Genomic DNA, 24,131 nt, shown 5'->3' with positions numbered 1-24,131 from the left:
CCCGAAACGTCACCCATTCCTTCTCTGCTGAGATGCTGCCTGTCCCGTTGAGGTACTCCAGCTTTTTGTGTCTATCCCCGTAATGACCATTCTGTCCTGGGCCGCCTCTATTGCCAAAAAGAGGCCGCACATAAACTGGAGGAATAACACCACATTGAATTTTCCGATTTTGGGTACCTACATAACTCCCACCCCTCCCACAAACCTCCACCCCCACTCCACCATTTTCCCTTCCTGTTCCCTGAATCCCTCCAGGACTCAAACCTATTTCTCCCCACCCTGCTACCTACATTCCTTCCTCTCGCTTCAAAATTTACAACGCTTTAAGCTGCTTGTCTCAAACTGTCATTTTCACTTCTGGCCTATGTCCAACGATCTACCTATCCAAAAGCCCTCCTCACCTGCATCAACCCTTTACCTGCCAGGCTGTGTCCTGCGCCTCTCCACTTTCTTATCTCCCCCCCCCCCCCCCCCCATCCCACAACCAGTCTGAAGAGCATCCTGACCTGAAACGTCACCTATCAATGTTCTCCAGAGATGCTGCTTGACTCATTGATTTACTCTGGCACTTGTGAGCCTGCTAAAATCTGAATTACAAAGTACTGCAGATTACAAAGATTAGTTCTTGTAAATGGTGATTTGGTGATAGTTACTGTTTCGTTTTTATTGTGGTTAGGGAAGTGGAACAATGTAAACGAAAACTCCATGAAGAAACCCTGGATGATTCCCGAACTCGAATGGAAATTGCAAAGATAGAAGTCCGACACGTAAGGCTTGATTTTTTTTAAAAAACTTGTTGGTTGTATTCTGGGGGATTATTTTTACTGACTGTTACATTGTAATGATAATGTTTTTTAAACTTATGTGACTGGCTTTATGTTCCAAGGTATCACCTAACTGCTTCCTAGAGAATGTTTGCACTGCTCTGATATGTTCTGGAAACTGGGATAATAAAGATCTTTAAGGCACTGATTTTTCTCTGTGCCTTTGATGGATCCTATATATCTATGAAAACACAAAGATGCCACACTTGACTTTGCTTTTGGCTTTAATTACTAAATTGCAGTTGAATTGTGCAATTAAATGTTATCGGCAATATAAAATATGTATACAATAATTAAACTTTGCTTCTTTTCTCTCAGGGTAAATAGTGTAGAACGTATTTGATAAAATATATCTAGGTTGTGTTCCAAAGTAGCAAATCCCTTCTATTTTTGGAAATAATCTGTTTTAGGCAAATCTTTTTATGGTCTGTCTCTAAAGGCTATGGATCAGTGTCAGTGATTTGATAAAGGCACCTTGGTAAATACCTGGGCCCAGTCACTGCTGCTACATACATGTTAATTTGTGTCAGACTCATAGAGATACTGTATATACCACCTTGTCCATGCTGACTAAGTTGACATTCTGGTCTCATCCCATGTGCCTAGCATTGGCCCATTTCCCTCTAAACCCTTCCGATCCATATATCTGTCCAAATGGCTTTTGAAAATTATAATTGTATTTGATTATATAGTTTTCTCTGATAGCTCTTTCCAGATATGAACTACCCTCCAAGTGAAAACGTTGCCATTGAGGTCCTCTTAAATCTCTCCCCTCTCACTTTAAGCTTTTGCCCTCTAGTTTTAGAATGCTCTATCCTGGGAAAAAGACTGAGTGTTCACTTATTTATATTTAATAATTTATTTGAAAAAGGGACAATGTACATTAATTGACATTTAAACAAAGGTAAATGTACTCGAGTTAGCCGAGAGGCTAGTTTTCACCGACAGTCCCTTAGCCTGATGTTGTTAGGCATATCTCTTGTGGTCTTTACACCTCAATTAGTTTATCTTGAAACTTGCTATACTCCAAACAAAATGGTCCCAGCCTATCCAACCTCTCCCTATAACTCAAGCCCAAGTAGCATATTTGTGAATCTCTTCTGCACCTTTTCTAACTTAATGATGTCCTTCCTCTTGCTGCGTGTGACCAGAGCACTCTCGCCCACAATCTGTAAAGTTATATCATGATGTCCCAACCTTTCAACTCATACCCTTCCCAAGGAAGGCAGGTGTGCCAAACACCACCTTCACCACCCTGTCCACCTGACATGCCACTTTCAGGGAACCATGCACCTGTACTTTCAAATCTCTCTGTTCTCCAACACTCTCCAGGGTTCTACCATATACTGTGTTAAGTCTTGTCCTGGTTTGTTCAACATCTCGCGCATGTTAAATTCCATTTGCCGTTGCTTGGCCCACCTTCCTGACTGATATAGATTCAAAGACTTTGAGGCAAGAACTGTATTTATATGCAATTTTGTTAAATTATTTTGTTTTAAGTTATTGGAGTAATGCAGAACACATTACTGCAATAAAAAGTGCATCTAATGATCACTTGCAATGAGACACGCCACATATTACACCACCACTCTTGTAAGAAAACTGATGATTAACTGAATGGAATGATGGAGAAGAAGAAATGCTTGATATTGTTACCAGCCTCGCTGGCTTCAATCTCATTCATATTTAATCTTCTCCTACACTCTTTAAAAACTGTCCATATTTGCTGTCAGACAAATTTGGTTCCCAGCCTCATTCCTTTGTTCTTTTTGTGGGGGTTAAATTGTGTTTCTTTGCAATGTTTAACCAATGTTCAACGTTCAAATGGAAGATCCATGGAACCTATTAATATGTCACAATATTTATTTTTTTTGTCCCACTTCGCAAAGTTTCTGAATTGGATGATTCAGGTTTTTGTTCTTGCACCTTGCTTTTTTTTGCCTTTTATACATCTTCAAATCTTGATTTTAGTTCTATTTTACAGGACAAGTACATGAATGAAATGGAGGAGTTGTTCTCGCAGGTGGATGAGAAGAGAAAGGTACTTTGGCGAATAGGCCGACATAACTCCTGTGCACTAGGACCAAACTATTGCGTTTCTGTTTAATATTTATTATTTGTGGTACCGTACTCCCCATATTCCTTTGCAACACATAACATTATTGAGCAGTTCTGGAAGGATGTGGAGAGGATGCAAAAGAGGTTTACAGAACGCTGCCTGAATTAAGGGGTGTTAGCTGCAAGGAGGGGTTGGACAAACTTGGAATGTTTTCTCTGGAACGAGGGGGAGATATGAAAGACATATATAAGATTATGAGAGGCATAGATGGGGGTAGACACGGAACTTTTTTTCCCCCAGGGTGGAAATGTCAAAGATTAGAGGGCATAGGCTTAAGTTGAGAGGCGCAAATTTGAAAGGAGATGTAAAATAGGGCAATTTTGTAGACGGGGCGATGGGTGGAATGGACAGCAAGGGATGGTGGAGGAGGCAGATATGATAGTGGCTTTTAAGAGGCTTTTGGATAGATACATAGATATGCAGGAAATGGATGGATATGGATAATGTGTAGGCTGATGATATACCTTTAGCTTGGCACCATGCTTGGCACAGACGTAGTTTGGCCTGTTCCTGTACTGTACTATTCTATGTTTGAACATTTAGTGATTGACATTGGCAGGTGCTGCACTATTCTACGTCTGAGCAACCACGTTGAAAAAACGAGATTGTTTTTTATTCTTCAGTTTACATTTGCCATTCCTAGGATCTAATTTGGTGGCATAGGCAAGTTGCATGTGTCCTGTTTTAGGGTTGGGTTGACAGGGATGAACCACACATCTATTTGAATGTATTTAACAGTTTGCTTAAAAATGGACAGCAAATATATTCAAGGAAATGCGAAGAAGAGGGAAAAAAGCAATGAAGCCGGCCAAAAATGGAAAACACTGGTGTTTAGATTAAGCCGTTCTGCTGCAAATGTTACTGTGTTTTTTGGTACCATTTAATGCTGCCTGGTCTGCTGTTTTACTCCAGCACTTTGTGTCTATCTTTGTTATAAACCAGCATCTGTAGTTCTTTGTCTCTTCCACCATCACCCTTTGCTTCCTTCCATGAAGCCACCTCTCTATCCAGTCAGTTGGCTCTTCATGAATCCCATGTGATCTAACCTTCCAGAGCAGACGACTGGGCAAAAACTCACCAAATACCTTGTTGACGCCCATGTAGACCATGTCTATGGCTTTGCAAAACATCAGCCTTTTTGGTTACTTCATAAAACTCAATCGGATTCATAAGACACAATCTCCTATGTACAAAACCATGCTGACTATCGCTAATCATCCTGCCTATCCAAATGCGAATATATCTTATCCGTCCGATTCCTTTTTTTACTTTTTAATCTGCATTTACTTTCCTGCTCCTCTTTCCGGAGTTATGCCCATGCCCTTTATGTTTTTATCTTTCCTATTTAGATCAAAGGTCATCTCTCCATTCCAGTTTCTTCTTCACCCTGGCCAATGCTGACCCTCTTTCCAGTCCACTCATGTTTGCTATCGCTCGGTGCTCCACTCTGATTTCCAGTCAAATCACGGCCTGATTTTATAAACAAGAAACCTTAAAGCGCATCTAGACACACACAAAACAACAGCAGTTGAGTGCATCTAACGGAAAAGGGGTCTGTGAGACTATGTTCCAGTTTTGCTGCAGATACTGACAGTTCATCTGTAGATATATGACAATAAACTAAACAAAAAAAGATGCATTTTGAAATTGGAGGACATATTTTTGGAAACTGCTTGGCTGGGGGCCAATAGCTCATCGAGGAACTTGCCCAACAAAATGGGAATGTGGCCTTGTTTGTATGCCCTGAGGCAACATGGGTGATACTTCAAAGGAGTTTGGTGGATATTAGGCACTTTGGAGCCAGTTTCTCTCTTTTATTTGACAGCCGGGAACAACAAATAGTAATCCTACTCCAAGAGTCACAGGCAAAACTATGATGTTGATGATGATGATACTTTATTGTGCAGTGAAATTCTTTGTTTTTGCAAAGTATACAAAAGAGTCGCCACTAAGGTGTCAACAGTTACAAAAAGTACTCATCTCTTCTTCTCTCCCCCCCCCCACTGGATCCCGCTCAGTCCTCGGCAATGAGGCCCGTCCACCTCAGCTGGACCTCGAGACTCCGAACTCTAAGATCCGACTCATCCTCGGCCTGACCGATAATTAAGATGATTGTATATACAGATTTAATCAAAATATTCTAATTGTCGGGTAATAATGGGAATTTGGAATTAATTTAAGAGCACTAAATACCAGTTTTGTACGTAAAATGTTACAACTAAACATCTACTTTGATATGCTGATTAATATGCCAAGCACCTTTTCTCGAGTGATTTTACATTTGTCATGAAGAAATCAGTACGCATTACAGGTTTCTCTGCGGTGTACTGTGTATAATTTGATCTTCTTTGTTTCACTATAGAAACGGGATATTCCCGACTATCTTTGTGGGAAGATCAGCTTTGAGTTAATGCGGGAGCCATGCATTACACCCAGTGGGATCACGTATGACAGGAAAGATATAGAGGAGCATCTGCAGGTAGTCAAAGGAAAACATGACCAAGCTTTGACATTTGTAAAGGTTTGTGGACATTATATATCAAATGAATGCATTTCTTCTGTGTCTTTTTCAGCGGGTGGGTCACTTTGATCCAGTGACTCGAAGTCCATTGACCCAAGAACAGTTGATTCCAAATCTGGCCATGAAGGAGGTAATCGATGCGTTTATATCGGAAAATGGCTGGGTAGAAGATTACTGAACTGGATTTCAGACCATCAGGACTTGCACATTTGCACTACAGCAGCAACTCGATGATTGGACTAACCAGATGAGCGAGAGTGAGCAAGCCACGGAGATGGCCGACCGAATGAGGGAGAGGGGATGTGCAGGTGCCACCTGCACCTCTGCACCTGCTTGTGTTTAAATTTATTTTACATGCATGTATATAAATCTTATTTGCCAGAAGGACTCTGAACTTGGAAAAATTATTAAAGTATTACTGGCTCTTTAATAATGCTTGGTGTAGAGGGGGAGGGGGGTAAATCTGATTTACACGGTTTTGGAATATTTGATTTTTAAATGTAAAGAACAAATTAATTGGATCCTGTTCGATACAATACTTGAGTGTGTTTTTGATTGTAAATGTTGGTATGTGATCCGACTGAAAAATGAAAATCTCTGACATCAAAATATCTTGAGGTGACTTGTTTCATGTTTCACTCCAATGGCTTCTCTCCTTTAGATTGCCTTGCTATCAAAGTGTGCCGCCTTTCTGTTAGCAGGCTGGTGCACCAACTGAAGTCCAAAGGCAGAGTTCTCTATTGTCACTAAAGGTACTCCTCTCGTCAGTTGTATATCATGAGAATAACACAAGATCAGGGCATGGATTTTATCTGTTTCAGTACTGATCTGAGGTTCACTGCAGACATTTTGTATGTGCCTGGAGTTGAGTTAGGACTTGTGGGATGTGTGTGAACAAAAGACCTTTATGGAGATATTCTTTGTGACCGCACACTCTAATTGGCCATTTGGTTCATTTGTGCCAGTACTTGAAGTAATGGATCTCGCAGGTCAGAAGCTAAAAGTCCATATTGGGTGCAATGCACGAGTTTAAGTCTGGAGAATATTTAAAATATAAGACTCTACATTGCACGTATACATGGATCATTTTAAAATTAGCAACTAACTTGCCTAGCTTTACAGTTAACAAGTCCAGTATAAGCCATTCAAGGAAGAATGTACAAACCAATCACTTGCAGCAAATGTGACTCGAGTGTTTCCATGCAGATTCTGAATACTGCACCAGAAATGTTGGAATACAAAATTGTGTAATCTACTCTATACACAGTCTGGTAATCTCCTTGCATGCTCCTTCACTCTTCCACTGCTCCGCTCCTCCAACTTGCAACATTAAATAAGGCAACTGTTGGTGAAAATTGTGCATCTTAGCTCTCTCACCTGCAGCATTTCTTTCTCTGTCTTTTCAAAAGGAAATCTCCATAAACATGTGCTCTCAGTCTGGGAGATCCCTGACTTGGGTTGCTTTTATTCAGTATTTCTGTAAATGAATGATTCCTATAAATTTTGTTTCCTTTTTTGTTAGTTTTCAGGAAATTAGAATAAACCTAGAACATTTGATTGCGTATTGAGATATTCCCATTTCCAAGGTGTTTTAAGAGAACATTCATTATGTTAATAAAGTTTATAAATAATTGGAATTTCGATTAACATGTATATTATTCAGAGCCATAATTGTCCATATGTCTCATCCACTCCTCTCTTGTAAACATTATTGACAGACTTTAGCATTGTACCTGTGGATGCTGGTGCTAGTGACCTCAGCCTTCAGTGAATATGTGAAGGGATGGAGACACATGACATACAAACTTCCAGTTCAGGAGTGTAATGGTAATAGTTTGCTTGGTGCTCCACTGGAGCTTTGGTCACTGACTAATCCATGACCAATATCTGACTGTGATATCCTTGAATATGACCAGGAAATTGAGTGCAAGATATTATTCTTGTGTATTTGCTTTAGATTGAATATTCTAACTTCCTATAATATTGCTTTGTCAATGCACTAGTAGTGTTTGGTTTTAGTTCATTGTATGTTTAAAAACCCACTTTCTTTTAATCCACATATTGTTGGTAAAGATAGCTAGTGGCTTGGAATTGCTATGATTTCCATTCAGTTTTACTGTGCAAATTAAATGACTATTGTGTTGGTTTCCTGCCAGCTGAGAGGTCTCCTTATTATCTTGTGTACACCTCAATAAATGGTCAATAGAGTTAACATTCCCACTTCAGAATCAGAGGGTTATGGTTTCCAATCCTACTCCAGTGTCCTGAGCCCAAAAATTGAGGGCACACATTAATGCTGAAGGAGTGTTGGAACGTGTGACTTTTGGCCTATTAAGTAGAGGTCATGCCCATCCTAACAGATGTAAAGGATCCACTGACACCGTTTCAGAGAGCAAGGCAATACTCATGGATTCCTGGCCACTGTTTATCGCACAATAAGATTACTTGTCAATTTCACATCGGTGCTTGTGGTAGCTTGATGTATTCAAGTTGATTAGTGTATTAACTACATCAGTGATTACATTTGAGTAAAGACTATTGGATGCAATTGCAAGCGGGATATTGTTAAGACATAAAGTTCCTCCAGAAAGTCAAGTGCGGAATTTTTGAAGAATTTGATGAAACCTAAAGGTTGCCTCAGGTTATCCTTATGAACTTTTGACTGTACGAGGAATACTTCACTGCTCTAAACTCGATTCAGGAAGGGTTACTTTACATTCCCGCAGCTAAGAAGATGAATTATTCACTCAATATTGCTCTGGCTTTAGGCATAACTTTCAAGGCTGAGCAGACTATTTTTCCCAAACTCCTCCTGCTTACCCACCCTTCTCTACCCTGATGCAAAACAAAAGGAAGATGGCTCACAATTGCTTAGGCTTTATGATTGTTATTCCGATCGTTTGATCATTGTTTGGGATCATTGGACTGTGACACATATGAGGAAACTAGACCTGCATGGGGATGTAGTGTGTGGAATCCAGTTAAATATGCAAAATACTTAAGTCCATTGCTTTGCCATTGTAACTATCAAAGATGCCAAATGTAATCTTTCATGAATTGCATTGATTTTAATTTTCCTGATGAAATATTTTAAATCTCCATTTGTTGTGAACTTGGGATTGCTTTGACAAAAAAATGAATCAAAACCGCCCCAATAACTGAATTGGATTGAACATGGGTCCATGTTCATTTGATAGTATTTTGATAAGTCATGAATTTCAGACGTTAATTAGCAATGTGACCTGATCAGTATCTGACCAGTGGTTAAACTGTGATCTAATAAAGTAAGTCCCTCTTCAATGGGTGATGCTGATTTTTTTTCAACGTTGTTTATTTTTCTTCTTGGTAACACAGGTATTTTGGATTGATTTCAATTCTTTTACCCCTTCATCATGAGCCAGAGGCTGACCGATAATATCCCAAGGTTCAAAACAAAATAATAATCTATTCGCAAGTGATGTAAAGGGAGATGTTTTTCAGTTCGCACTTGAAAGGTGGTAACATCAGTTCTGTATGAGATACATTGGCTTTAAAATAATCTAAGTTGACTTCAATTTGTTACCATTTTTTAATTTAGGGGATACATTGGGTCGAGAGGGCAAGAGTCTGTGATGCATAATATGGAATTTGGGTGGGAAGGGGTTAATGGATCTTTTACTGTAAATCGTTGATAAAACTTCTCTTTTAAAGATAACCGAACGGCTGTATCGACAGATGCACAGTCCGAATAATGCCAGACGTAATAAATGTTCTGATGACATCAGTCAAGTAGTGATCAAAATGAATTAGATATAAATTGTTATTTTGTTTGTAATATGTATATCCTTTCCTAAAAGGAACGGTGGGGGGAAAGTATACCATTGACAATGTAGTACTAAACAAATGTGAATACATGAGCTCATATTCATGATTTAGTGACATAAAGATGCCAACTAATGGGTTCATGTTACTCTACCATGGAAGATGCGCAATAAGTATACATTGTGGAGAAACAGGATTGCAGATGCCGTTATACAAAAAAAGGACAGTGCTGGAGTAACGCAGTGGGTCAGGCAGCCTTTCTGGAGGACATGGATAGGTGACGTTTGTGGGGGCTGGAGAAAGCTAGGAGAGAGGCTCGAATTGTGTACATTATAGCTTCAATGATATGTTTGTGGTTTCTAGCAAAGAGGAAAACTTTGAGAAGGATGGAAAATTTCTGTGCAGATAGTGATCGTAGCAGAAGCATTTAAAACCAGAAGTCATAAGTTATGATCTGGAGGGGATCGGAGGACAAATGTTTTACCCAGGGGATGGTTGGAATCTGAAATGCACTGCCTGAGTGGTTGCGAGAGACTGGTACCCTCACAACATTGAAGGAGCAGCATAACTTGAATTGCCTCGGTTTAGAAGGCTACAGGTCAAGTGCCAGTAACTGGAATTAGTATGGATAGTAGCTGAAAGTCTGCATGGACATGGTTGACCAGAAGACCTCTGTCGATGCTATATGACTCCATGGCAAAGAACTATATACATTCAAATGTTTATTTTTTCAGTTTGTCCAGTTCATTTTTATTACAGTAATATTTAACTTTTTCTGTAACCTTCCTCCTGAGAATAACTAAATCACATAAATATCTAGTCGATCAGAATCTGACTGATCTATTATTGTGCTTATTTTGGTGGCTCTAAAACGAAAAGTTGAAACGCAGGAGCAGCAGGTAAAAATAAAATAGATGGTTCGTGCCAGGAAATATTCAAGTACTGAAAATCATCAGTTTGCAATTTGTCTGTCCTTTCGTATTCTAAAGGTACTATGAAAATACCGTCAATGGAATATGACATTTAGAACTAAGATAAAGGTCTGAGAACAATCTAACATTTATTGGACTAATATCCTGAATGTTCTAACGTTACTTAAATTTGTCAGTTAATGTCACTTTTTCGTGAAGTTGTGCTTAATTCAATTGATGGTTATAAAAGCAGAGTCTTGGTGTAAACATTAAATACTTTTGAGAAATTCATTTCTTACTACAAAATATATTATTGCAACACCTGTAGTATTTAAATTAAATTTTCTCAAATGCTTGGTTTATTAAACTTGTATACATACCATTTGACTTTGTGCAAACCCTCTATAAATTGATCTCTGCATTTTGTATAATGCAGAGATCATAGAGTAAGGTGAAATGAAGTGCAAACAAATTTTCCCTTCTTGCTATTTCACTATATATTGGAAACTAAACACTTAATTTTGATCATGGTTTAAGACATTGTTTTAACACAATATGAAGTCAACTTTTCCATTAGACTTGAGAAACCAATGTCAAAGCTGGTTTGTGCAGAACTGGTTCTCAAATTGTGTTCCTTTTAGCACACCAGATTGGTAAAACTATTCCTTGGAACTGATGCAAAGGTTAGTAACAAGAACCTTCATTAATTTCCAATACTTGTGTCTGGCAGTGACTATTATACAACTATCGAGAATGTCCAAACATTTAGCTGTAGATCGTTAAATTACTTGATGGGGGCCACTAATAAACACCACCATTATTCAATATTTTACATTGTAAGGATTTGAATTCGTGTTGGTTTAGTTTGAGAATCACAAAAATTACGTCTGTTGAAAGATATTGAAGTTGAGAAATGCTAAGTTCAGGGTTCTATAATTTCAGCTGTGACAGCTTTTGCATTGTTGAAATGTGTGAATTGTTGCCATGAAGTTAATGGCAAGTTAAGTGTCAACTAGTAAAAATGCAGAAGCTATTAAATGCTTGTACTGATGGCAATCTGCTCTATCGCATCACCATTGCAATTAATTCCTCTGCCATTTGTTCAAAGCCAATACTCTAGCCCTTGGCCACTGTCCATCCCTTTTTCCAGGTAACTGTCTCAAGCTGAGGCAGCTAGCGAGGCAGCTAGTTCGATCTTTTCAGTTGCACTATTTTTAAAGAACATTTTAAACCATTTAGACTACATGCCCATTCATCCCTGGTATTTACCCTAGAAATATGGCTAACCAGGGAAAACTAATAATCACTTTCATTGCCTTTATTCAGTTATTTGAAACTGATTTATTTTGGTTTACATTTTATTTGTGCAGACAATCCACTCTGAGGGAGTTATCTGTGACTTGGTTTTTGTTCCACTAACTAAGTCGTGGGTCCAAATCCCATTTATGGGAACAATATCAACGCTGATGTTCATGTGCAATACTGGACCACTATTTTTGGTTGAGATAATAGACTAAGGGCTTCATTGCTCTCATTACTTCAAAAAGTAGGGGAGTTAACCTGATTGTACTGGCTACTATTTAACAATCTTTACAAAACAGATTATCTGGCCTTCACCTTATTGTTTTAACTTAACACCTGCCATATTTTCTGGAACAATAACTACACTTCAAAAGTACTTAGTGGCTATGAAGTGTATTGGAATGGCCAGAAAGGAATGTGAAATGAAATAGCTTATTTAGGTATTGCTCTAATTTGACGTGGTATAAGATAGGGAATGTAAACATTTCATACCTGAAAGTAAAAAGGAATGCTTACAGGACACTTTCTTAAACTAAGAGACACCATAACAATAGCTAGCAGCTCTACATGCAATATCAATCAGAGATAATAAAGAATAGTTGTCCTTTTGTAGGAGAGTAGAACAAAGCTTGTAAACCATTCTGACATTTCTTGCATTAAAATATCTGAATTGTTTCAGTGCCAGAATAGAATAGTGGTTCAAATTTTCTGTACTCGGACAATGCTTTTAAACTCTGAGACTTCTATTGAGGCAGTTCTATTTTGCTATTGAGGCAGTGCAGCGTAGGTTCACCAGGTTAATCCCTGGGATGGCGGATCTGTCATATGAGGAATGATTGGAAAGACTGGGCTTGTATTCACTGGAATTTAGAAGGATGAGAGGGGATCTTATAGAACCGTATAAAATTATAAAAGGACTGAACAAGCAAGGTGCAGGAAAATGTTCCCCATGTTGGGGGAGTCCAGAACCAGGGGCCACAGTCTAAGAATAAAGGGGAGGCCATTTAAAACTGAGGTTAGATAGAAACTTTTTCACCCAGAGAGTTGTGAATTTGTGGAATTCTCTGCCACAGAAGGCAGTGGAGGCCAATTCACTGGATGAATTTAAAAGAGAGTTACATAGAGCTCTAGGGGCTAGTGGAATCAAGGGATATGGGGAGAAGGCAGGCATGGGTTACTGATTGTGAATGATCACAATGAATGGCGGTGCTGGCTCAAAGGGCCACATGGCCTCCTCCTGCACCTATTTTCTATGTTTAGCTGGAGAACCTTTTTCAATAATTATGTCCAGTGTATTGGTGTCTAGTGGTCCAGCCCCAAATTAGCATCCCTGAGCTTCCACCTGCAATGGAAAAGAAAACTGGAATTATAGTGTGAAGATAGACACAAAAAGCTGGAGTAACTCAGCGGGTCAGACGGCATCTCTGGAGAAAAGGATGAGGTGATGTTTCGGGTCGAGCCCCTGTGCTGTTTTTCTCTCTTCATTTATAGGGTGGGTTGGCTCAGTTGTATTTATGTTTACACCTTGGCATGGCTTTTTCCAGTCATGTTCGCATACCAATTTGGGGCAGCTGTTTTTAGAAGGATATGGTCTCAATCCAGTGTCGATTCAGGAAATGGCCTGGGTAAGCATGCTACTTTTTGCTAGAGTTCTCAAGAGTTCACCCTAAAAATGTAGAAATGAAGACACAGCTGTCGATATTAAAAGTAGCATGCCACCAGTGATCTGGAAAATACAGTATCTGCAAAAGGAAGAACAAGTTTCCATTAATATTGTGGTCTCAAATCAAAATATGGCAATTAAGTATAGCAGGCGTTTGGCTCTGCCCTTTTGCATTCAATAATAAGGTCAACCTTTCAGATTTGAAATCTATTGCACCAAGCATAACTTCAGTTTTGAGATAACATTTTGTTGAAACAATCTTTTTCACTTTCACTATCATTTCCCAAGCACTTCCTCCCACCTTGGATAACCCTCTCGAGACCCCTATAGTCTACTTCCATGAATAAATTTTTAGTCGCCTTAGCAATCCCTTTGATTTTGGTCATGAGAGGAATAGATCCGGTAGATGCACAGTCTCTTGCTGTCGGGGTATAGTCCTATAAGTAGATTATAGGGGTCTCGAGAGGGTTATCCAGGGTGAGAGGAAGTGCTTGGGAAATGAAAGTGAAAGTGTAGGTGAATCGAGGACCAGAGGACATAGGTTTATGGTGAAGGCGAAAAAATTTAATAGGAAACTGAGGGATAATTTTTTCACACAAAGGGTGGTGGGTGTATGGAACAAGTTGCCTGAGGAGGTAGTTGAGGCAGGTACTCTCCTAACATTTAAGAAACAGTTCGGTACATGAATAGGACAGGTTTGGAGGGATATGGTCCAAACGCAGGCAGGTGGGACTAGTGTGGCTAGAACATGTTGGCCGGTGTGGGCAAGTTGGGCCGAAGGGCCTGTTTCCACACTGTATCACTCTACCAACTTAAGAATTCCTTTAAATTAGCACCCATTTTTACTTCGAGCCTCGATTATTATATTTTTTCTCTCTCATCATAAAGACTGGTGATAAATTCAAGGTTATTTTTCTGATTAGTTATGTGTAGGAACAATTTATAAAATCTGCATTTATAACTTACTTCTCCTGGGTGTATGGTACACTCCAGTGGTTTGTCCTCCTCTGATAAATATGGATATGTGTCAAGTATCCATGACAGGGTGGTCTTGTTTGGGTGAAACTCTGGTGTTTTGCCTGGTGGATAAAGAAACCAGCGCTGGCCAAAGCATTAAAAATCGAATTAGAACCAATATACTGATCCAGAATACAATTATTTATTCCCCCCTTTCCCTTTCAGTTGATTGGAACACTTAATTTTTAAATCCTTTTTTCCTTATAGAAATTGTTTGTCTCCTTTCATAATCATCTGTTGAAAGACCGCAGATTATTTCAAAGGATGTCCAAGAAAGACTGTTAATTTTTTTTAAATCTGTGTCCCAGCATTCAGCTTATACAAAATGTAGTATCTCGAAACTTTGTGCTCAAAACACTATTAGTTTTTATTTCAAAATGGCTTTAAACATCAAGAAACTACACATTTGAACATCAAGACTCTTTCTGCTCTTCATCTTTCCATTGATGGTAATCACCCAATCATTTTTTTAAATATAATGTATCCCCTCATACTCTTAAACTTTACATGTCATAAGGTTTTATGATCTGGACTGGATAATGTAGGGTGCAAATTCAACAGGAACTTTACACAAGCAATTGTGTTGTATATTCCTTTAAGTGTAAAGTTGCAGAGCTGAATTGGACCCAATTCAATAGCTCAAGTTTGGCATAAGTTTAGGTTTATTACTGTCATGTATACTGAGGTACAGTGTAAACCTGTTTTGCATGCTGTTCAAAACAAGATGTACAATGCATAAATACAATAGCCAAACTCGTATAATACGTAGAACAAAAGGGAAGATACAGAGTGTAAAACAGTTCACAAAATTCACAAGGTATAGGAGTAGAATTGGGCCATTCGGCTCATTGAGTTTACTCTGCCATTCAATCATGACTGATGTCTTCTGCCTCCTAATCCAATTTTCCTGCCTTCTCCCCATAATTCGACACTGGTTCTAATCAAGAATGTGTCTATCTCTGCCTTAAAAATATCCACTGCTTGGCCTCCACAGCCCTCTGTGGCAATGAGTTCCACAGATTAACTACCCTCTGACTAAAGAAGTTTCTCTTCACCTCCTTCCTAAAAGAGCGCCCTTTAATTTTGAGGCTATGACCTCTGGTCCTAGACTCTCCCACCAGTGGAAACACCCTTTCCACATTCACTCTCGCTCTATATTATTCTGTAAGTTACAATGAGGCCCCCCTCAATCTTCTAAATGCCAGCGAGTACAGGCCCGGTGCTGTCAAACGCTCAACATATGCTAACCCACTCCTGGAATCATCCTTGTAAACCTCCTCTGGACCGTCTCCAGAGCCAGCACATCCTCAGATATGGGGCCCAAATTTGTTCACAGCACTCCAAATACGGCTTGACCAGTGCCTTATAGACCTCAGCATTACATCTTTGTTTTTGTATTCCAGTCCTCGATATAAATGCTAGCATAGAATTTGCCTGCATTGTCTATGGAACTGATGCATTACAATGTCCAATGTCTTCAATGGGATAGAGGTGAATTGAACAATACTTAGCTTATGGAAGGACAGTTCACAAACCTAATAACAGAGGGAAAGAAGCTGTTTCTGAGTCTGGTGGTGTGTGCTTTCAAACGTCTGTACATTCTGCTGGACGGGAGCAAGGATGAGGAGGTATGACCGGGATGGGACATAGCATTATGGGCTGACTAATTTTACTTCAGATTGTTTATAATTCTACACCTGATAAATTAACTGAAATTCTCACCTTTCGTCCATATACAACCTCAGAATATCCTGGTCCATGCCAGTGAAAAGGCACTCCTGTACTTGCTCCTTGAAAAAGACACAACCAACAGAAAACTTAAGATGGATCCGTCACCTGTGTCTCCTTTATACCGTATTATGCTCGCCCTCCCACCAGATGGAATAAGGACAGAGTTCTTACCACTGTCCCAACCAGCATCTGCAACTAATGCATCATTCTCTGACATTTCCAAAGTGCCTCGCCACCAATTGCATCTTCCCATCCCCACTCCTTTCCAGAGAGACCACTCCCTCCGCATCTCCTTGGTTCACTGATCCCTTCCTCCCCAAACCACCCACTGCCCGGGTACTTTCCCCAGTAACTGCAGGAGATGTAGCACCTGTCCCTATACCTCCTCCCTCATATCATTCTGGGTCCACAGCAACCTTTCCAAGTGAGACAGTGGTTCAGGTGCACTTTCTCTCATTTCATCTACCGCATCTGGTGTTCCCAATGTGGCCTCTGTTACATCGGCGAGACCCAGCATAGACCCAGCGGCCATTTTATTGAACACTTTTATACTTGGTCCACCAAGGCCTGCTTGATCTCCTGGTCGCTAGCCATTTTAACTCTCCATTCCCATAATGATCTTCCTGTCCTGGGCTCCTCCATTGTCAGAGTGAGGCCAGATGCAAACTGGAAAAACAACACCTCATATTCTGCTTGGGCATGAATATTGAATTCCCCAATTTTAGGTAACTAAACCCCTCCCTTCTCTATGCCCCCAACTGTACTTGCACCCATTTCTCCCCTTCCACATACATTCCTTAATCTAACTTAACAATTTGCAACTCTTCTATCCTTATCTCACCTTTTGATTTTGTTTAGCCTTTGTCCACCCATCTGCCTATCAAAACTCCCCTCATCTGTATCCACCTATCACTGGCCTTCCCCTCCTCCCTTCCAGCCTACTCACCCCCCACCCCCACAATCAATCTGAATAAGTCCCGAGATGAAGTCCCGAGATCACCTTTGTCCTTTTTTGTAAACCAGCATCTGCGGTTCCCTGTTATCCCTCTCAATTACCTCATTACATTACATTGCTTTTTTTTGTCCCACCCCCTCCTCTGACATCAGTCTAAAGAAGGGTCTCGACCCAAAACGTCACCCATTCCTTCTCTCCTGAGATGCTGCCTGGCCCGCTGAGTTACTCCAGCATTTTGTGATACCTTCATTACATTACAAATTCTCTACAACCAAGAGGATGGGAATAATTGTGTTACAAACCATGTGTGGTGAACAGATAACATAGATTTTCATCTGATTTCCTCACTGAGATCATGTTTGAAGATGATGGAATACTACAGAATATGAAAATCCCCCTGCTCTCAGGATCGGATCAGTATTTTAATGGTGTCACCCATTCCTTCTCTCCTGAGATGCTGCCTGACCTGCTGAGTTACTCCAGCATTTTGTGAATAAAAGCCTAGGTAGTTATGCATCCTACTAAAGTTACCAAGCCTTTTTATTAAGATACTCCATGCCCACTGAACATTTTCTGACCTTGTTTACTCAGCAATTGTGTGTGCACACATGCCTAGTATAAATGTTCATCTATTCTGATCACCAATGCATGTTTACACTTGCAGAAATGCAACATTACATGACCATTCTGCAACAATGTGAATGCTTCAGAACCAGCTATGGACTTACCAGCTATCCCAAAGCTGTAAGCTCCTTTGGTCCCAGGGAGTTGGTATGGAGGCTGGATGTATGTTCTGAAGAGAGAGCCCCACTCTGTAAAATTGTTATCTCCAAAAAAATACAGTGTATCTGTTCCAACAAAACAAAAATACAGGTATAATTATGGATAAAGACAAGGGAGGCCCACAAGTGAAAATTCTGAATTGGGACAAGGCGAAGTTTGCAGGCAAAGGGTTGTCTGGAAAGTGAAATGCTTTTCAAAATGTAATGGTGAGAGCTTACAGACGCCTACAGAGCTCTCCCCTGCCCACCCCTGGGACAATCCGATCACCTCTCACTGTTTCTACTGCCCGCATACAAACCCCTCATCCGCAAGACCAAACCCACAATAAAGACGGTCAAAATATGGCCCGAGAATGCCACCCTACAACTCCAGGACTGCTTTGATCGCACCGACTGGGACCTGTTTGCACAACAGGCCACCTACGGTTCAGAGATAGAGGTAGACTTGGAGGAATACGCATCCACTGTGCTCTCCTACATCAACTGCTGTGTGGAAAATGTCACGGAGGACAAGGTGATAAAGATGTTCCCAAACCGGAAACCCTGGATGAACAAGGAGGTACAGAACCTGCTGAGGGCACGCAACAATGCCTTTAAATCTGGTGACACTTCAGCATACAGTGTTGCCAGATCACACCTAAGCAAAGGTATTAAAAGGGCCAAAGACACCCATAGGCAACGGGTGGAAGACCACTTCAACACCACGGACACCAGAAGCATGTGGCAGGGTGTCAGGGACATCACTGGCTACAAGAGCAGCCCTGCCTGCCCCCACAGCGATATGGCATTGACCAACGAGCTTAACACCTTCTTTGCCCGCTTTGAAACTGGCAAAACCACCTTGAGTGAAAGAACCCCAGCCGAGGCGGTGGGACAGGTCTTGCAACTGAGCACACAGGAGGTACAACGCGCTCTGCAAAGGGTCAACCCACGCAAGGCTGCAGGACCGGATGGTGTTCAAGGAAGGGTACTGAAGGACTGTGCTGAACAGCTGGCTGAGGTATTCACCAAGATCTTTAACCTGTCATTATCTCTGGCTACGGTCCCCAAGTGCCTGAAGTCGGCTATCATAGTTCCGGTGCCGAAAAAAGCAAAGATCTCCAACCTGAACGACTACCGCCCGGTTGCCCTAACGCCGATTGTCATGAAGTGCTTTGAGAGGCTAGTCCTCTCACACATCAAATCCAGCATCCCTGACTCACTGGACCCACATCAATTTGCATACAGGGCAAATAGATCTACAGAGGACGCCATCTCTCTGGCTCTTCACACTGTCCTGACTCACCTAGAGAGACAGGGCACGTACGTGAGGATGCTATTCATAGACTATAGCTCCGCCTTCAACACGGTCATCCCCACCAAGCTCATCACCAAACTCCACCAGCTAGGCCTTGTGTGACTGGATCCTGGATCCTGGACTTCCTGCTGGAACGACCGCAGGCAGTGAGAATGGGCCCGCACCTGTCCTCCACTATCACCCTGAGTACCGGCACACCACAGGGCTGTGTTCTGAGCCCCATGCTCTACTCCCTCTTCACACACGACTGTGTTCCTGCATTCGACACCAACACCATTGTCAAGTTTGCAGATGACACAACGGTGATCGGGCTGATCACCAACGGGGATGAAACAAACTATAGAGCGGAGGTGCAGAACCTGGCGGACTGGTGCTCGGATAACAACCTGTCCCTAAATACCACCAAGACCAAGGAGCTGATCATCAACTTCCGTAGGTCACATAACGGGGAATATGCCCCGATCTCTATCAATGGGGTCAGTGTGGAGAGAGTGTCCAGCTTCAAGTTTCTGGGCACTCACATTTCGGAGGACCTAACATGGTCCAATAACACTGCTGCGCTGGTCAAGAAGGCACAACAAAGACTGTTCTACTTAAGAACACTGAAAAAGTCTGGTCTACCCCAACAGCTGCTGAAGACCTTCTACCGCTGCACCATAGAGAGCATCCTAACGCATGGAATCCCTGTGTGGTACCTCAGCTGCACGGAGGCAGAAAGGAAAGCTCTACAGCGGGTAGTCCATAGAGCTCAGAGGGCCATCGGAACACAGCTACCAGACTTGGAGGGCATCTACAACACACGATGCCTCAGAAAAGCCACCAGCATCCACAAAGACTCTTCACACCCCTGCAACAGTCTGTTCGAACTCCTTCCATCGGGCAGACGATACAAGGCCTTCTATGCCCGCACCTCCAGACTCAGGAACAGCTTCATCCCCAGGGCCATAGCTGCTATGAACCGGTCCTGCTGAGCCGGATGGCCACAACGCATAGATCAACTTGCACTTTACCCTGTCCAAAACTGTTACAACTGTTCGTTTCGTTGGGTTGCTGCTGTCTAAATTACCTAAATTAGTGCATCGTATGGGAGGCGCATTCCCAATCTCGTTGTACCCCTGGGTACAATGACAATAAAGATATATTGTATTGTATTGTATTGTATTGTATTAGGGCATACATGTTCCTGTTAGAGTGAAGGGCGAGGCAGGAGGGAGTGAGGAAGCCTGGATGACAGGAGAAATTGAGGCTCTGGTCAGGACAAATGGGGGAGGCTTGGGCAGCTGGGATTGTGTATTCAGGGAGGATTTTCAGGAACTGAGGAGCAAATAAATCAGAAGGGCAAAAAGGGGGCAGGAGATAGCTCTGGCAGATGATATTAAGGAAAATCCAAAGACTTTTTAAGAGATCCAAAGGAAAAGAGTGTATTTAAAGAATTAATTTGGCCTCACACCCCCCCAGAAACCAAGGCATTCATCTCTCTGTGGAGCTCCTCAATGGGGTTATTTCTCTGTTCTTTCTGTGGAGAAAGACATGAAAGACATCCTGCGGGGTCTGAAGGTTGATCAATTTGCCGGGCCTGATCAGATATATCCGAGGATACTGTGTGAAGCTAGAGAAGAAATTGGAGGTGCCCTGGCTGAAATATACAAATCATCATTGGACTCTGGTACGGTGAGGGGACTAGAGTGTGGTTAATGTTGTGCCTCTAAGATGGGCTGCAAGGAAAGTATGGGGAATATAGAGCCTAACATCCATGGTAAGCAAGTTACTCAAGACTGCGACTCTGAGGTCATTGAGCACACTACAGTCTTACTGTAAACATCTAGTTAACTGGCTTACGGTAATGGAATTTGCAGAAACGATATAGTTAACAAAACCCAGCATTACTAAGTGATGCTCTGCGACAGAGACCGGCTCCAAACCGGTTCAGTTTCCCCAGTGGCAGTCAGTGCCTAATGTTCACCAGCTGAAGTAGCTCCCGACATCACAAGGAACTCTCAGCCTTGGCTGTTCTCATTTTGAATCTTCGTCAATGATAAATGAAATTGAGCGAGGGTTGGAAGCAAGTAAAAAAACATGAGAAACAAACAATAACTTTCATCTTTTGAAATAGTTCACTTTAAAAGTGGAGTTTGAGTTGACAATAACAAAAAAGTTATAATAACAAATGTAAATGCTGTTTACTATAGATTCACTCAGTGCCCTACGTTTAAACATTTTTGGAAATGTTGACAGCATTAAGTTCAACATTTGACTAGCGTGCACTAATCCAGTTTGAATAGAAGGCTTCAATTGTTTTCATCCAATGTTTTCGTAGTTGCTTGGACATACTTTGCACAAATGACTGGATTTAGAATCAACATCTTTTTAGTCAAATTAAAAACAACTCACCACTACCCAAAGAATCCAAAGACTGAGGCTTCATCATGTACTCAACATATTCTTTAAAAGGAACATCAACTGAGAGGAAGGAAAGGAATTGATTCAGTCATAGAAAATACAACAGCAGAGAAAGAATAGTTACAGTGGCAACTGTAATGCTCACTCAGTGAGTATTTCAAGAGGACTAGAATACAAAAACAGGCATGTAATGCTGAGGCTCTATAAGGCGCTGGTCTGGCCACATTTGGAGTATTTTGGGCCCCGTATCTGAGGAAGGATGTGCTGGCTCTGGAGAGGGTCTAGAGGAGGTTTACAAGAGTGATCCCAGGAATGAGTGGGTTAACATATGATGAGCGTTTGACGGCATTCGGCCTATATCATATCATATCATATATATACAGCCGGAAACAGGCCTTTTCGGCCCACCAAGTCCGTGCCGCCCAGCGATCCCCGTACATTAACACTATCCTACACCCACTAGGGACAATTTTTACATTTACCCAGCCAATTAACCTACATACCTGTACGTCTTTGGAGTGTGGGAGGAAACCGAAGATCTCGGAGAAAACTCACGCAGGTCACGGGGAGAACGTACAAACTCCTTACAGTGCAGCACCCGTAGTCAGGATCGAACCTGAGTCTCCGGTGCTGCATTCGCTGTAAAGCAGCAACTCTACCGCTGCGCTACCGTGCCTCAGAATTAAACAATGTTCCTTTTGGATGGAGAGGATTAGGAATTTCTTTCGTCAGAGGGTGGTGAATCTGTGGAATTCATTGCCACAGAAGGCTGTGGAGGCCAAGTCAGTGAATATTGTTATGGCAGAGATAAATCGATTCTTGATTAGTACAGGTGTCAGAGGTTATGGGGAGAAGGCAAGAGAATGAGGTTTGGAGGGAGAGATAGATCAGGCATGATTGAATGCTGGAGTAGACTTGATGGGCCGATTGGCCTAATTCTGCTCCTATGATTTATGACCTTATGAGTTGACAGTGCATTGCTTCACCCAGAGTACCAACATACACCTTGCACACTGACTTATTGATGAGTCATTTCTGCACTGTGTTCCTTGAGCGTAAGACAGAATGAAAGTTGGAGAAATAAATCATACTCATCAAATAAGATGAGTAGAGAGGGTGGTGGCCAGAAGAGGTCACATGGTGTTCTTTGGCTTGTTTATATTAAGAAGACCTGCAGTATTTATAATAGCCAATGGACTACCTTTCCAATATTGGGTAGAATAAACATGAAAATGCTGTAAAATGGAATAAAGTAATAGGAAATATAATTCAACAGAATGTTTCTTCTACAGAGTACAAAATTTGGGATTCTAATGAATGGGGAAAGATGATGCTTTTGATTGAAGCGTGGCAGGTCAGTACACCTCAGACATGTATCCTGGACAACTGCAGGTGCAGGAATTAAGAGCTGTTGACATGCGAATATTTCACAAGGCGATCATACCACAGTTCCAGACGTCCAGACAGAGCACAACTGGGTAACTGCCAGCCACACAAAATAGGGCAAGCAGGTAGTTCAGGGGCTCCCGTGGGCATTCTGGTCTCTAACCAGTATCTGCTTTTGGATTCTGTTGTAGAAGAGGGCTCCCTGGGGAGTGCAGCCACTGTCAAGACCATAGCACTATGGTACCACTCGGCAGAGCAAGAGTGGAAAGGTCAAGGGAGTAAATAGAAACACAGCTTTCTATAGTTAAAGAAACGGACAAGGTTTTTGTGATCACAAGATCGATTCCAGGATAGTATGTTGCCTCCCCGATGCCTGGGTAGCTGATATCACCAAGCAGCTGCAGTGCACTCTGAAGAGAGGGTAAACCGCCAGAATCCATGGTGTGTATTGGTACCAGCTACATATATAGATACAGGGATGAGTTCACGGTGGATTTTAAGGAGTTAGGAAAGTGATTAAGAGTTCAAAGATAACAATTTACAAGTTAATCTCAGTGCCTGAATTAAGAAGATGGTGAAGATGAATGCAGTGATGAGGAGAGTGCACAGGAGAGGGTTTTAGATGTTTGAGGCATTGGGATTGATTGTGGGGAAGGTGGGATCTGTGTAGATCAGATGGGGAGCACCCGGCAAAGGCCCAGATGCAGATGGGAAGCCGAGTTCAGATTCGAAAAGGAGAGAGGCAGTACTGGAAATGGAGGACAAAAATTCAGTAACAGTTTGAAAATCAGTTTGGAAGTCAAAAAGGTTGGAAAATAGCCGAAAAGGTGTCAGGCTCAGCTTAATGCAATGACATTAGTGAACAAGGCAGGTGAACTGAAGGCATGATATATTTGCTATTAATGAAACAAATGGACAGGATTGGCATTGAGGTAAAGAGGTTTACAGATGATACAAATATTGGTTGTGCTATTGAAAAGGAGGAGGAAGTCTGTAGACTGTTAGAAGACACAAACAGTTTGATCAGCTGGACAGAAAAGTAATACCTATTGTGATCATCATAATGCAGTAATATGATAGGACCAGTGAGAAGCTAGAGGAGGTTACAACAACATTGCAACCACGAGAACAATTTGGAGATGAGGAAAGAATGGCTCAGATAGGATTGTTTTCTATGGAATGGAAGAGGTTGGGAAAGTTAATTGGGGTGTACAAATCTATAATGCGCTTAGATACAGTAAATAGGAAGGATGTATTTTTGCAAGCAGAATAGTCAAACACTAGGCGTGTACATTTAAAGTACATGTCAGAAGGGTTAGAGGGAAGACAAATAACAACTTTTTCATCCAGTGTATGGTACGATTTGGAACAATGTAAGCATAGAAAGCTTAATCAGATTTGATAGGTACTTGTTTGTTCATT

The 24,131-nt window shown here is 41.4% G+C and overlaps 2 protein-coding genes across 3 annotated transcripts in view; one reads left to right on the top strand and one right to left on the bottom strand.

The window, feature by feature from the left end:
• stub1 (STIP1 homology and U-Box containing protein 1) overlaps window positions 1-10,485 on the top strand; it is a 35,899-nt gene extending 25,414 nt beyond the window's left edge. The window contains exons 4-7 of the mRNA XM_078418242.1: window positions 677-767; window positions 2,809-2,865; window positions 5,306-5,422; window positions 5,517-10,485. Coding sequence (XP_078274368.1) covers window positions 677-767; window positions 2,809-2,865; window positions 5,306-5,422; window positions 5,517-5,642 — 391 coding nt within the window. The 3' untranslated portion in view covers window positions 5,643-10,485. The remainder of the gene's footprint in view (window positions 1-676; window positions 768-2,808; window positions 2,866-5,305; window positions 5,423-5,516) is intronic.
• Window positions 9,748-24,131, bottom strand: part of jmjd8 (jumonji domain containing 8) — a 181,389-nt gene continuing 167,005 nt past the window's right edge. Inside the window, exons 7-11 of one of the 2 annotated variants that reach the window (XM_078418243.1) lie at window positions 21,315-21,383; window positions 17,573-17,692; window positions 15,881-15,948; window positions 14,108-14,242; window positions 9,748-13,220 (exon numbers count right to left, since the gene is read on the bottom strand). In XM_078418243.1, coding sequence (XP_078274369.1) covers window positions 13,140-13,220; window positions 14,108-14,242; window positions 15,881-15,948; window positions 17,573-17,692; window positions 21,315-21,383 — 473 coding nt within the window. In that variant the 3' untranslated portion in view covers window positions 9,748-13,139. The remainder of the gene's footprint in view (window positions 13,221-14,107; window positions 14,243-15,880; window positions 15,949-17,572; window positions 17,693-21,314; window positions 21,384-24,131) is intronic. The other variant, XM_078418244.1, reaches the window with a different exon arrangement.

Source organism: Rhinoraja longicauda, chromosome 21 (assembly GCF_053455715.1).
Source record: "Rhinoraja longicauda isolate Sanriku21f chromosome 21, sRhiLon1.1, whole genome shotgun sequence".
In the NCBI taxonomy this organism is placed as follows: Eukaryota; Metazoa; Chordata; class Chondrichthyes; order Rajiformes; family Arhynchobatidae; genus Rhinoraja; species Rhinoraja longicauda.
This window is presented reverse-complemented; position numbering and strand designations above follow the sequence as displayed.